The 16450-nt window shown below is 32.7% G+C and overlaps 1 protein-coding gene across 5 annotated transcripts in view; it reads left to right on the forward strand.

The window, feature by feature from the left end:
• Positions 1-16450, forward strand: part of LOC111543040 (nectin-3) — a 118721-nt gene that overhangs the window by 52572 nt on the left and 49699 nt on the right. For 3 of the 5 annotated variants that reach the window (XM_023212801.2, XM_023212811.2, XM_026456896.1), the window contains one exon: positions 6114-7440. The exons of the other annotated variants lie outside the window; for them this stretch is intronic. In XM_023212801.2, the coding sequence (XP_023068569.1) occupies positions 6114-6694 (581 nt within the window). In that variant the 3' untranslated portion in view covers positions 6695-7440. Of the gene's footprint in view, positions 1-6113; positions 7441-16450 lie in introns of those variants that run through there. 5 annotated transcript variants of the gene reach the window in all.

The following is a 16450-nucleotide window of genomic DNA, read 5'->3' on the forward strand; positions in this document are numbered from 1 at the left end:
CCTCCTAAAGTGCTGGGATTACAAGCGTGAGCTACTGCGCCTGGCTGGAAATCTGAATGAGGTTACATATTAGTATATTACTCTCTCTCTCTTTAATTAGATAATAAGCCAGGGAAATGCGTAGTTAAAATATACTTAAGGAGTGTTTATTTTGTGTTTCTGTTGTACAATTTGGTGTGGGTTATTACTTGTAAACCTTAGACTCAATATGTCTGTGTAATCATTTAAATATCAAGGCTTGGCTGGGCGTGTTGGCTCACACCTATAATTCCAGCATTTTGGGAGGCCGAGGCAGGCGGATCACTTGAGGTCAGGAGCTTGAGATCAGCCTGGCCACCACGGTGAAACCCTGTCTCTACTGAAAATACAAAAATTAGCCAGCATGGTGGTATGCACCTGTGATCCCAGCTACTCAGGAGTCTAAGGCAGGAGAATCACTTGAACCCGGGAGACAGAGGTTGCACTGAGCCCAGATCATACATGCATGACAGCGAAACTGTCTCAAAAAAAAAATTAATTAAAAATAAACAAATAAATATCTAGACTCATTTTGGACGCTTTTGTATGTACTGATTTAATTAATGATATCCTAAATTATACTCTTTTATCATTCTGAGTTCAGTGTTAAGTACTCCTGACTTGTGTGTCCAGTTGCCTATTAATGATCATTAACTCTGTGTAGTAGTTTAATAGGTATTTACAACTTAACATATTCAAAACAGAGGTCCTGATGTTTCTGTTGCTCCTTGATACCAAACATATTTCTGTACCCATCTTCCTTCTTTCAGTTACTGGTACTTCTTTCCTCACATTTGCTCAGGATACAACCCTTGATAGTTATTCTTGATTTTGCTTTTTCTCTCACACCCTAGTTAATTCATTAACAAATCAATACCAGCTCTTCCATTATGTTAAATACAGAATCTTACCAGTTCTTCAACTCTTCTACTACTGCTACTACACACTAGTCTAAGCCATAAGCCACTCTTACTTCACTATTACAATAACCATTTAATTTCCCTACTTTGCGTCTGTCCCCCTTCAGTTTGTCAGCAAATGAGCAGCTAGGGTGGTTCTTTTAAAGGACATGTCAGCTCATGTCACTCCTCTCCTCAAAACCTTCCGTGGGCTTCCCATTTTACTCACAATGAAAACCAAATCCTTACAATTGGACTTACAAGACTCCGTACAAGCCCTCCTTCCAGATGATCTCTCTAACTTCATTTCTTGCATGTTTTGCTCATTGGGTGAGTCACTACTGGACTCCTTGCTGTTCTTCGAACATAGCAGGCACATTCCTACCTCAGAGTCTTTTACAGTAACCGTTTTCACTGGCTGGAATGTTTTTACCAGGGATCATCAGAGTTCTTTACCTCATTTCTTAAGGCCTTCACCTTCACCTTTTTCAGCAAGGTCTTTCTTCATGATTATATTTGAAATAAAATACCCTCCCTGCTCACCCCTTTACTACTATTGGTCCCCTTCTTTTTCTTTTTAGCACGTATTGCCATGTAAATTTTATTGTTTTTTATATGCTTCTCTGTTTTTACCCTCAGAACATAAGTCTAAACATAAAGCCTGCTTTAATTACTGCCATATTTCCATTATCTACAATGATGTTTAGCATATGATAGATGTTCAATAAAGTTTTGTTGCATGAATGAATAAATTTGAGAATAAAACAACCAGGAATCAATTTACAAATCCAGAGTCTGCTTTTATGTAACTTAAAAAGGGAACTCAAATTTTGAGTAAATATGAACAAAATCACAGTTTCAGCACTTTCGAAGAAGTGGCATTATATAACATAATTTTGGGGGGTTTGTTTTGGAGACGGAGGCTTGCTCTGTTGCCCAGGCTGGAGTACCGTGGCGCTATCTTGGCTCACTGCCACCTCTGCCTCCCGGATTCAAGCGGTTCTCCTGCCTCAGCCTCCCGAGTAGCTGGAACTACAGGCACATGCTGCCATGCTCAACTAATTTTTTGTATTTTGGTAGAGATGGGGTTTCACCGTGTTGCCCAGGCTGGTCTTGAACTCCTGAGCTCAGGTAATCCACCGGCCTCAGGCTCCCAACGTGCTAGGATTACAGGTGTGAGCCACTGTGCCCAGCAGAGAATTTTAAATTTTTTTTATTTATTTATTTTTTGAGACGGAGTCTCACTGTGTTACCCAGGCTGGAGTGCAGTGGCACGATCTCGGCTCACAGCAAGCTCTGCCTCCCGGGTTCACGCCTTTCTCCTGCCTCAGCCTCCTGAGTAGCTGGGACGACAGGTGCCCGCCACCACACCTGGCTAATTTTTTGTATTTTTTTTTTTTTTTTTTTTTTTGAGACGGAGTCTCGCTCTGTCACCCAGGCTGGAGTGCGGTGGCCGGATCTCAGCTCACTGCAAGCTCCGCCTCCCGGGTTTACGCCATTCTCCTGCCTCAGCCTCCCGAGTAGCTGGGACTACAGGCGCCCGCCACCTCGCCCAGCTAGTTTTTTGTATTTTTTAGTAGAGACAGGGTTTCACTGTATTAGCCAGGATGGTCTCGATCTCCTGACCTCGTGATCCACCCGTCTCGGCCTCCCAAAGTGCTGGGATTACAGGCTTGAGCCACCGCGCCCGGCCTAATTTTTTGTATTTTTAGTAGAGACGGGGTTTCACCGTGTTAGCCAGGATGGTTTCGATCTCCTGACCTCGTGATCCACCCGCCTTGGCCTCCCAAAGTGCTGGGATTACAGATATAAGCCACCGCACCCGGCCGAGAATTTTTTTTTTTAGTAATCAATAGTTAGACTTTACTTTTCTATCCAGAGTCTGTAATACAGCATACTACGCTGAGATTAGTTAACTCGTCTAACAACTGCTTGGAGTATGTCAGGTGCCCTAGGTAGAATGCTACCTTTCCAGAATGACTATTTAGTAAAACTTAGTAGGCTTTTACAAGAGTAAGAAGCCACAATTCACAAAATAAATGACCAATTAATCTTTTTCATTTTTACATGTACTCATTGTCCTCTAGGAAAAAATTTTTACCTCAGTATTAAAATAGATATTTAAAAATTTGAGAAATTATTTTTAATATATGTTAAATAGATGCATCTTAGGACTAGAGATGAAAGTTCTGCTCAGAACAGAATAAGCAACTCTGAGGGAAATTGTTCTTAATTTTGTTACACATTTTCCCACATTGATAAATGTAAGATTTTTGGATAAGAGGTTTTTGATTTAGGATTGCAATATTCAACCTCAGTTATTAAATTGTACTCTATTATATAATAGTAATACTCTCAAGGGGTATAGTAGCTCTTTGACTAGTACTTACTGACTACTGGAAATTGTGTTTTTCTGGTTTGCTTTTGATGTATATTTTTCCCTTAACACCTGTTACTTCTCTTTAAATTTAGAAAAGCAAATTTTGATATGTCATATAAGTGCCACTATGTCTAAACTCTTATTCCTGTGCAAAACTTGAATTTCAGGTCATATTGGTTTTAGGATCCAAGTGTGGTATCAGACATAAGAATTTGCTTACTTAGCAATCCTTAAACTTTAAAATGCATTTATTTCATATATTTAAATAACCCATATGAAGTCTAAAAGAAAAATAAGCCAATTAATTTTTATGACACTAAAAATATACCTTAGAAGACTGAAATATGCCTTTTATGGGGCATTACATGACTTGTTTTATGGTTTGGCAGAACTCATTAGAAAAGGAAACTTAAAGTTCTTCATTTGGGTGAGAAGAACTATGAAAGTCATTATATCCATTATATACTCATTTATCACACAGTCAGCAAAGAGTATGAAAAATAATATCTAACTGAAAAAGGAGTGCTTTTGGGAAGGATTTAAAATCATGATACGGTGATTAAAAATAATCCTGCCTTATAATAATTGTGACTCTCATTGTAAATTAGAAAACAGAAGAAATATTTTGCATGCATTGTCATATTTCCATTGCTTAAAATGCAAAATAATGAAGTATTAAATGTCGTTTCTTTCATAGAATGACATTACTAGTGAGGCTCAGTTTTTTTTTTAACATTGATTAAGGAGTGGGATGGTGGGTTGAAACATTTCTAGAACCATGAACAAAAATAAGATTTTAAAATAATCCTTTTGGTTAGATTTTTCTCAAAGCCATATTTTGTTAAATCTGAGTGAAATGAACACTAGATGACCATTTGTGTCCATATAAAGAAATTTGCAAGTAGAAGTAATAAATGTCAGGGTTTCATTATTTAGGATACTTGGTAAAAATGTGTCTTATTTGGTGAGAGCTCAAGTATAGTCACTTCTGAAAAAAACTAGCTAAGAACCATGAAAAACTTTAAAACTCTACTGGCAGAAAAGCAAATTATAAATAATTAAATTTTTACTTTAAATATGCTGATGCCAGTTTATTGTATTTTTTTTCTTTGCGAATCATTATAAGGATGACATTCAATACATTAAAGTTGACTTTCCCAGTACTCCTGCTTCCTCAGAAAATACATGAATTGTCTTACAAATGATTTCATTTTTAGTCTGTATTTTTAATGTTCTAATGCTGTGAAGTTGAATTATGAGAGACTTTACTACTTTTATACTAGACATGATCCTTCAATTCTACACTTGTTTTCTTGAGATTGAATTTGTTCCATTAGTGAATGTTTTCATAAATTAAAACTTCCTTGATTCACTTAAAAATACTCTGATAACTCATATTCATCTCAAAGTACTTGACAGGGTTACCTGTTATAAATTTAAACTCATAGAAAATTAGTTATATTGTACTTATTAAATTTTATACTGTACTTGCTAAATTTTTACCACATTCTATACATACGGCATTCCGTGATGAAACCTGTTCAGTAAGTATTTTTCTTTAGCTTGTAATATTAGAATAACTTACCCCATGTAGATTTAGTATTTTTCTAACAATCATTTTTTAAAGCTCTGTCAGTACCACTCATTTAAAAATTAATTATAGGAGATTACCATTTGGGTCATTTATTTCTTTCACTGTGAAGGAAACAATATTTTTAAACTTATCCTTTCTTCAAACTCTACAGTTTTGTGTTACATGACCTATAAATACTACTTAATTGATAATTAACCAGTCTTTAATTTTTGCTATTTATGTTTAGTTGCTTTTTAATATTACTGGCTATTTTCTCTGTTATCTAATGTCAATACACAGGTTCATTTGCATCTAATATTTAAGTATTATTAGAATGTTCTCTCTAAAATATTAGCTGTTCTTTTTGAGACTCCATCCTAAAGTAGTGACATTAAATTTTGCAGATATAGTTGAAGTTTTTAAATTTCTGAATGTTTAGATAACTTGCTCATAGGGTGTTAGACATGGCGATGATATTTTAATTACTTTATAACATATTTTTACTTTGTCTGTTAGTCTCTTTTGGTAATAGCCTATCAGGCTAACATAAGTTTAAGCATATGCTTTTTTATTTTTTTTAATTACTAAATAATAGTATTTACTATATATCTCCTTCCAAAAATTTTGAGCTTTTTTATTTAAAGAAAATATTTTTGAGAGAATTATTAAACCAACAGCTTATACTATGCCCACTTAACAAGAGTCTATAGTTTTTCATTCTTTTAAAGATATGCTCAACTCTTATAAAAATAAACCATATTATTGGTAGGTAAAATGGATATTGAGAAAAACTTTAATGTTTTTATGCTTTTTATTTTCTTGAGCTACTGGCTAAGAAAATGTACATTTGAATTATTTGATTTACTTTTTTGTTATAGTAATTATTAAACCGGCTATGTAATAGGACACTTAAGTAATACTCTTCTTTAAAAAAAATAAGTACCTCTTTTTCTAGAGTACAATATCACTCATAAACTTGGAATGGAAGAATTACAACATAGGTTTACACCATAGGTTTTATTCCTTTCTTTTTATTGGTGACTGACTAAATGTCAGTTTTGTTTTCTTTTTAAATAGATAAGTACCACTACATTCTAATCTTAATCAAATTAAGAATGAAAAACTATTATTACTATGAATATATATTCATTAACTGTGCTGTCTTGTCAACTTGCTGCTGAATCAGCCTGCATTGACATTCTTTGCCTTTCTGTGTCTTCTCTGTCTTTACTGTTTCCATTAGATCCTCCTACTACTACCACCCTTCAGCCTACAATTCAGTGGCATCCCTCAACTGCTGACATCGAGGATCTAGCAACAGAACCTAAAAAATTGCCCTTCCCATTGTCAACTTTGGCAACAATTAAGGATGACACAATTGCCACGATCATTGCTAGTGTAGTGGGTGGGGCTCTCTTCATAGTACTTGTAAGTGTTTTGGCTGGAATATTCTGCTATAGGAGAAGACGGACGTTTCGTGGAGACTACTTTGCCAAGAACTACATTCCACCATCAGATATGCAAAAAGAATCACAAATAGATGTTCTTCAACAAGATGAGCTTGATTCTTACCCAGATAGTGTAAAAAAAGAAAACAAAAATCCAGTGAACAATCTAATACGTAAAGACTATATAGAAGAGCCTGAAAAAACTCAGTGGAACAATGTAGAAAATCTCAATAGGTTTGAAAGACCAATGGATTATTATGAAGATCTAAAAATGGGAATGAAGTTCGTCAGTGATGAACATTATGATGAAAATGAAGATGACTTAGTTTCACATGTAGATGGTTCCGTAATTTCCAGGAGGGAGTGGTATGTTTAGCAACCACTGAATGTGACTTAACTATGTACAATGTTCATTCATACTAGTTGATCATTTTCAGATTGTTCATACTTTTTCTTGAGGAAGAATAAGCTTTTTCAAGTTGATTTTCAAGCTTTTTATATTCTAGTCTGACAAATGAAAATGTAAAATCTGAGTTCAGTGTATCTAAGCTGCTTTACAATTTTTTTTCAATGCTGTACTACTGTCTCAAGATTTAAATTTTAATGCAGAGTACTTTATTGATGTGAGGCACACAGGTAAGAAGAAATGTCAATATTAAATGTATGACTTATTTGGTACAAAAATTTTTAAAAAAGGGAACTACCTTGACATTGTGTATTAAATGTTTACCTAAGACAATAATCTCAAGTATGTTTGTTTAACATATACCTCTCAAAATTTATCACCACTCAATGACACTGCATCAAAATCGACTATAAAACTAATTCAAGAAATATTTATATATATTTTTTAATATACACAAAATATTTAGCCTGATGGAATGGCTTTCCTTTTCAAACATTATTTTCTAAGTTTCTATACAAATGAAATCTTTACCTCTGCATATTAATGAGCCTTGCCATAATTACTGTAGAGTGGCTTTTCAAAGATATTTTGTTGCACTAAAACTGTGGTAGTAAACTCAGTGAACATGATGTGTGGAAGAGCATAATTAGCTGGTCAATATTTTTGTCCAGAATACCTACAAGAGTAATAAAATACATGCCTTTCAAACGTGATAATTATTAGTTTTTTTTTTTTCCTTTCTGGAAAACAATTCTTACATTGTCATGTGAACATGGATTTTGGTACATTAGCAGTAGCCTTATTTTAATGCTTTATGTCCTAAACATACTAATAGAAATGAAAAGATGCAGAGAGAGCATTTCAGAATATTGAGGTACTAGTTTTAGAAATGAGACATTTCAGCCAACAATCTATAGAAAGAATTTTCTGGACCATCTTGTTTTAGTTATTTAATGTTCAAACGGGTAAATGTATAGAAAGAAAATTTTAGAGTAAACTTGGAAACATTGGATTTAACTAGAAAAATCTAAAGCATAGAATCAATTGGTAACACTTGCTAATGGATATTGGCATTCATCTCCTTTTTCCTCCTAAGTGTATGTATGTATTTGAAGATTTTTGTTTTTACAATTAAAACTGGAAACATGAGATTTTTTGTTTTTGTTTATTACATAAATTATGTATATTCCTTCTGAATCGTTTATCTTTTGAGAAAGAAATGTTACCTAAACTTCAAATGTGCTTTTTGTTTGTAAGGTAATTAAATTGCTTCTACAGTGGAAGAGTGGAGTCTTACAAAATTATAATAATGACAACTATTTTGAAGCTGAAAAGATATGTTTTTCTATTGATAAGTCATTTGAAAAAGTGACTGCTTTGCCAGTGCAATGAAGTGGAAGTTAGTAGGAGAGTCATAAATATATTATTTTGTTAATAAAAAGGCAAAGTAGTAGGTACTTTTTAAACCCTCCCAACTAGCCATTTCTCAATATTCATCAAATCTAAAACATTTAGGGGGCAAAATTCTAACATGTTCATAGTATCTTGCAAATAATGGAAGGTTTATTCTGAAGGATTATAAACTAGTTTTCTTCATTATAACTAGCACTATTTTGTGGAAATTAGAAACCTATTTTATTTCTCTTCCCAAAAGTAATACTTAGTGTAAGACTGTAGTATCAGGTTAAGGATACAGGTAAATAAAGTTCACTTATATCTTCTTACAAATGTCTGGGTTTTAATATGGTTAATCACTTATATACAAATACTACAACTTTTTAGTACAAGTTTTTGGAAGAAAACTTTTTGATAAAACACTGTGATTGACATAAGTTTATTTTTAATATAAAGATCATTGATGAGGTGGCCAGAAGAAAGATGGGTCTAAAGTTTCTTCCCATGAAAGATGTAAAACTATGACTTTTTTTTTTAAATCAAAATTTCATCTTTTAAAAATAATGGTTTGAAATACTATATGGATCTGAACAGAATAATCACATTTAGGATTCTATATAAATCTGAACTGGAGTATAATCTGAAGGAGTTTAGCAATGTATTTTAAGAAATATATTTCAAAAATATAAATACTGGTTATGAACTTCCTTTTACATGGTGGTTATGTGTGTGATTGGGTTTTTTTGTTTGTTTGTTTCTTTTGTGTTTTTTTGGCGGGAGAGTGTGACCTGGAAAACCACAAGTGAGTATTTGACATATTCTGTATCCTTAATCCAATCATTTGGCAAACTAGAAGGTTTCTGTGTTAGAAGAATCTAATACTAGTGCTTAACACTTTGGGAAGTATTGCACTGTTGTTTATTAGAACTTTATGTATATTTACTGTACATAGAGACTTGTTTGAAAACATGAATAGTCATTAAATAAACATTGTTAAATTAGTTTTTGAATACCAGTGATATTCATAGCTATTTGACAGGTATATATGAAAGTTCTACTATCTTGAAAAAAAAATATTTGTACTATTTTTTGCCATATTTATATTTATTTCTTTCATATGGTTTGAACTGTTTTTGCATTTTTGTAAATTCACTTGAGAGTTTTCTTTCATACTGGTTAAAATATTCCAATAATATAATGAAGATGAATGCAACTCTTATTTTTTCTGCCATTTTTATTAAAATACATTGAAACTAAAGTAGGCTAGGGGTTAACTTTAAAAGTGATATTTGAGAAGTGCTTTAGAGTTGAAAGATTTAGTACTTTATCATGTGCCTAGTAGGGTTCTATTTGCTAAGTCTAATATTAAGGAAACTATTAAGGTTTTTCAATAGTAAGTGTTGCTTCTAATAGCCATATACAGGAAAGTTTTATAAGATAACCCATGGCTAAATATTTTGCATTAAGGAGCTGTAGGAGTACAGTGTATAAGTACAGAAATAAAGAGAAATGTCATTTTAAATGTGAAAACATCTGATTTGAGTTTGTTTTTGATAAATACTGCTAAAACACAGTTTATGAACAAGTAAGAAGTTTATGTATGAAAGTAATCAATGTAAAATGTAAGAAAGGAATAAATGGTACCCAATTTGAATTTTTTAATTCTAATAGGGGAGTAGATTGTAGATTGAATTGTCTTTCCTGTTTACTTGTTAATTAGAAAATGCATCCTTCATAAACAGCTCCTTTCTCAAATTTTTCGTATATTGTGTTTGAGTTTGGGTTTTAGTTTGTAGCAGCGCTAAGTTTTGGGTTGTTTTTGTTTGGTGGTTTTTTTATTTTGTTTTGTTTTGTTTGTTTGTTTCTTTTTTAACCAACCTGTGTATTAAGTGTTAGCCCCAGTAGCCATGCAAGAAATCTTTAAATAAAAGTTTAAAAAGTTATTTAGAGGCATATTTCTGTAATAAGTTCATTGCTCTGTGTTACCTTCTTTGTCCTCATTATATTTACTAAATATGTGTACGTGTGTGTTTGTATAATGATCATTATATTTGCTAAAGTGTGTGTGTGTAACCTAGTTTATTTTAATTATCAAAATGTAATTAATGATTTGTGGGAATCAGAAACCTGTTTTCTCTTCCTAAAACAAGACTATAATATCAGGTTGAGGATAGTTGGCATGTGGGCCACTATACAATTTTTTCCTTTTTTTTTTTTTTTTTTTTTGTTTTGTTTTTAGGTGGTTGGGTTTTTTTCTTCCACTTTTAAGTTCAGGGGTGCATGTACAGGTTTGTTACACAGGTAACGTGCCATGGTGGTTTACTACAAAAATCAACCCATCACCTAGGTATTAAGCCCAGCATGCATTAACTATAATATTTGATTTTTATTTTTTTATTATTTTTTTATTATACTTTAAGTTCTAGGGTACATGTGCATAACGTGCAGGTTTGTTACATATGTATACTTGTGCCATGTTGGTGTGCTGTACCCATCAACTCGTCAGCACCCATCAACTCATCATTTACATCAGGTATAACTCCCAATGCAATCCCTCCCCCCTCCCCGTGATAGGCCCCGTGTGTGATGTTCCCCTTCCCGAGTCCAAGTGATCTCATTGTTCAGTTCCCACCTATGAGTGAGAACATGCAGTGTTTGGTTTTCTGTTCTTACGATAGTTTACTGAGAATGATGGTTTCCAGCTGCATCCGTGTCCCTACAAAGGACACAAACTCATCCTTTTTAATATTTGACTTTTAATTAACCATTTAATTCCCAGTCATGAATTAACATTCTCCATAGTTATAAATTATCTTATCTCTGTAGCTGTAGCTCTTAAAACCCATTTTAGATGTTTTTGCTATTACTTTGGCATAAGTCAAATTTTATATATTGGCTTTCAGTTTGGAATTAACACGTTTTATAAGGTTATTTCTTAAGTTGACATTTAGTGTTTTTTACTTATTTTTGTGAGCTACTTTGATTAGAAATGCCATTGCTTTGAATTGTTTATAATCACCTTGTGATGCATCACTTTGTTTCCTATTTCTGGCTTTTTAAACTATTTTTTAAACTATTTTTGAACAGGGTTTTTCTTTGATAATACACAATTAGACTGGATTGTTTTGTTCCCTTCTTGGTATCCCAATAAAAAAATTCATGCATGAAACAGTCTTTGAGGGGTTTGCACAGTAAACCAACTTTTATCTGTTTTTTTAAAATGCTTTCTGTTTATATATTTGTTTTTTTTTTTTTTCTGTTATAGTCCAGTCATCTGCTTTTTTGTGAAGTACATATATACTTTGACTTGACCACTTTGACTTGAGTAGTGTTAGGTTTTTATCAAGAGCTTGAAACCAAAATTGTTTACAAAAGCTTTGCCTTGTATTCCCTTAGGTATCATTTATTTTCTTGAACCTTCGTGACAGTTTACGTTTATTTCAATTTAGAAGGATAAAACATGATTCAATTTTGGGATATATCTTGTTTCATTTGCCTTTTAGTTAATAGCTGCTGCTTTTTCTAGCTGTTTGCTAATGAAGCTGATTGAAAGTGACCTTTTAGAGCAATGACCTTTTAGAGCAATAACTTTAGAATGTAATATTCAAAACTTGAGAATAGTTTAGAGCCTCATTTCCTTATATGCATAGTATTGCTACGTAGACATAATAATGCAAGTTGTACAGTCTCAGTTACGAGAAATATCCCAGGGAAAACCTAATTGTAAAGTGACAGTTTTATCTAAAAGCCAAAAGTAGGATCTAGGTGACTTGGTCTCTCTTTAAAAAAGGAAAAACAAAACAACAACAACACAAAAACTTCTTATTATGGAAAATTATACAAAAATAGGACAGAATAATGAAACGGACCTCCATGTACTAGCTTCAGTTATCATCAATTCCTGGTCAGTCTTGTTCCATTTAGACCCCTACCTATATAATCCCTCCTGATTTTATTTCAGCTGTAAATAAATCAGTATATAGCTCTGAAAGATAAAGACCATTTTAAAAACCACAGTATCATCATTACCCCAAAGATTAATAATAATTCCCTAACATTGTATCAAGTGAGCATTCAAATTTCTAATCATATGTATTTTGCAGTTTTAATCAGGTTTTCCAAATATGATCCATTCATGGTGATTGATAGAAATACCTTTTACTCGATTTACCCCCCACCCCATTTTCCCTTGCAATTTATTTCTTAAAGAAACTGCTTCATTTGTTCTAAATTTTTCTAGTTTAAAGTCTGCTATTTGCATTCCACACACCTCTCTCTGTGTTTTCTGTAAATTGGTAGTGAGATCTAGAGCCTTGGTTAGATTGAGGTTTAATTTGAAAGCAAGATGACATCATACATAAGTGGTGCTATGTTTTTCCATCAGAAAGCACATAATACCTACTTTTTTGTGTGTGATATTAGCTGTCATTTGGTGCTCGATGCCTAGATCTATTAACCCTGTTCTTTTACCATATCATATACTTAGATGTCTGAATAATTGTCATGCTGTTTCCTATCAACTTCATCTGTCATAACCTCACATCTTCTAGTTTTTATTTCTCCTCTTCTCCAGATGAGTGAAAACTCCTTTAGGTGTACCTACCAGTTCAAAATTAATATGTACTCCCATTATACATGAGCTACTACAGCAGTTTGTTACATGCATTATAAAATATTCAAAAATGGAAATTTTAGATATCTGATGATATATTTAACATGTTAATTTTTTCTCACTAAAACTAAGATTTGGGGGAAACAGTATGATTGCATTTCATTTTAAAAGTTAACTTTTTTATTACCAGAACTTTTGGTAAAACTACATGATTGTTCTTCATGCATTTTTTATTCAGTGATTGAAGGGTCTCATATCATGGTCAGTGTATGTTGATACTTGGTTTTTAGATGTGATAACTAAAATGCCACCTCTCAAATAGATTTAAATGGAAGAAGTACATTGTTTGGATGTTAACAGTTTTCATCCCAACCACTATTTTTAGAGTGTATCTTTATGTCCTAGATATTTGATTGTTCAGTGTCTTGCTAATCAATAACGTCTCCTTCACATTAAGGCTTAGTATGAGGTTTATTGTTAATGAGTAAATGTAAATGTAAATATGTTTTAACTGGTCTGCTGATGCATTTGATCTTTTTTTTTTTTTTTTTTTTTTTGATTGACTTGTTACATCTGGTTAGATTGCCATGCAAATTTTACTTCATACTGTAGCTAACTGATAAAATTTGTGTATTAAGAGTAAGATATCTGTATTGCCAGTTATTAGTGCCGGTATTAGTGTTCTGTGGGAATTTTTTTGCCAATTACTTGCAGGAATGATACTAGGAATAAATGCTTTCTAGTATATAACATGTAGATTAGCACTGATACCTCCACAGAGTCCATGTGTCTTAGCTGTTTACCTGTCACATGGGACACTCATACAATTCTTCCTTTACATTTTTTACTATTGGCTGAATCTAGATAAGTCACTAGTTCATTCTGCTGAGCTCTTATGAATCGTGTCACAAGACGTGAAGGAACAACCAAGTGAAGCGCTGTCTACTTAATTTTGTTCTGAAACTATCCCATTTCACTCTCCCCATAGATACAGTGGGCGCTGTGTGTGACAGGAAAACACCTGATACTTGGACAAGGGGAGCAACCAATGCCAATCCATGTATTATATACTAGTAAACAATTATTTTCATGAAATGTCTTTTTTGAAGATAAGTGGTAATATTTCTATACGTACTGGATGATATATATTTTGTGGATTCTTTGACTCTACTTTGGGGGATTTTGCTCTTACCACATAAAATTTATCCCTGCGTTCCTGGCACTTAGCACAAGGCCTGACACATACTAGGTGCTTGGGGTAATTTTTTGGTTGAGAGGCTGAGGAGACTGACCTGATCCAAATAGAGCACATTAATAAATAAGTAGTGAGACGTAAATGTTTGGATGGATATAAAAGCTAATAAGTCATATTGAGAAGATAAACATTAAAGGGGCTGTTACAATTGGAGAATGGGATTGTTTATGGGGAAAAATTGGTAATACAATAATATATAGTATGGGAGCAAATCAAAGGTGGGAAGATAACTTTGTAGACCAACACATAAACCTGTGATCCCATCACTAAAGTTTTGTCAAAGGGCCTGAAGAGAAAAAATAGGGCATGTCTCAGTTTTTTTAGATGTGAATTAGGTGTACACATGTTTCAATAGCTTTACTTTAAAAAAGTATTTATGAATGATTAAAAACTTCAATTTATTATCTATAATATTTGTGTACTTTTTTCCAAAAAATAATTAAATCATTTCTTATATCCATATTCATTTTTTTATGGTTCGTAGCTAGTTGATTTTTAAACATCTTCCCCAGAAGACATGTGCATGCTGTCTTTTAATTAAGTGTGGCAGTATAATCTTGTGTTGGGGAATGCTCTTTTTCTATTTTTGGAGGTAAGTTTCCAGTGAATACGAGTTACCATTACTACTGTGATAACAGCAAGCTGGTCATTTTAGCAATGCATGCACCAGTCTTTTAATGGTAAATATTCTATAATTTTGGTCTTGTTTTCTGCCTCTTGTAAGCATATATTGCTCTTAGTAGAACATCTCCTTAGGTTGATGGTAATGTTTCATGTTATTCACTCAGTAAACTACCTTAGTGTTTAAAAATGCTGTGTTTATACATTTGATAACTTAATTTTTTTCCTCTGTAGTTTGGTTGGAATACAGAGTCTATGTAGTATATATGTGTTTATTTGGGCTGAGATATGCAGGAAACAGTGTTGAGGCTAAATTCTCAATTTTCGTCAGAATACTTGTTTATTTCATCTGCGATATGTGGGAAACAGTGTTGGGGCTAAATTATCAATTTTCATCAAAATACTTGAATGTAAAAGATTCAAGCACCTCCTTTGCTTTCATACTGGTTTTCATCAACTGTTAATACCCTTAAATTATTAACACCTTAAGTACTTACCTCTTTTTTTTCCCTCAATTAGAATCAGAAAAGAAAACATGAAAAATATCCCATATGCATATTTAGCATAATCAATTGACCTAAATAAAGTAGATTATCTAGTTGGGAAATAGATTCATATCTAGTTTGTCCTTCATTTGCTCATTTCAGCAGCTACCAGCCTATTCTAATACTACGAAGAGGTATCGGAGAAAGAGGATACATACGATAAAGAATGAATGGAACCAGCTGAAATGAAGATGGCTAAATTAAGATAGAAGGAAGTGTTGTGATACAGTCAACTCTCACAGAATCCTAGAGCTAAAGATTTTATAAGACTAGTGTGACAAAATTAGGTAGATTGTAATTAAAATGTTTAAGAAATAATATATATGTAGACAAGCATTACTTGAATATATTAAAAATAGTATTTAAAGTTGGAAACTAAAGAGATTAAAAGTCTACATTATGTTGTTTTATTACACAGCACTACCAAACCTCAGATTATTGCTGAAGTTAAATGAAAGGCTTTCTTAGAGGAGATGTATAGTTTGATAAAAATTTGTAATGATCTCTAGATTGAGAATCTCAGTTTGGCCTCACTCAAAGAGTAACATGAACTTTTCAAAAGCAATTTTGAAAAAATTTGTCATCAAAATAACAAAAATTTAAATTCTGTACAGTTGGGCAAACATGACAGGTCGTCTTCAGCAAAAGAAAAATTTCCAAGAGAGGAAAACCTTTAGAATAATTGATGTGGAGTAAATAACGTACTTGACAATTAGTATTTTTTATTTGTGCCACTGACTAGAGATGTATGACCTTAGTCAAATGGCATAATCTTAATAGTTTTAACTGGCCTATTATTAAGGATTGAGTAAGACCATCTACCTTATGGCTGTGTTCAGTGGTCAAAGCTATAATCTATATGGTGGGGAAAATGGTAATAGAGATTATCCATAGGTCATCCCAAATCTCACATTTACAAGTGCAGAATGATATTTGGATGTACTGGATTTCAGTTTTTTTTTTTTTTTTAATCTAGTACATATCCAAATAGAGATAGATTAGAAAATTGAGCAACAATAGATAAACCAGGCTGGTATTAGCAAATGAAGGTCACTATGAATGATTGAGTTACAATGTTTCAGAATCTATACATTGGAAACGTTATTGAAATGAGTGACTTGCACTTAACTGGTGTAAGATTTTTATCTCAAAATGAGGCTAACAAAATAAGCCATTAATAAACTCAGGATTGTTAGTATTCTGAAGACATTTTTATAATTTGAAAGAAAGTAAAACATTCTTTTTGGTAATCTAAACTACCATGTTACCCACATTTTAATAAAAACAGAATTGGAAAA

The sequence above is a fragment of the Piliocolobus tephrosceles genome, chromosome 2, assembly GCF_002776525.5.
Source record: "Piliocolobus tephrosceles isolate RC106 chromosome 2, ASM277652v3, whole genome shotgun sequence".
Lineage (NCBI taxonomy): Eukaryota > Metazoa > Chordata > Mammalia > Primates > Cercopithecidae > Piliocolobus > Piliocolobus tephrosceles.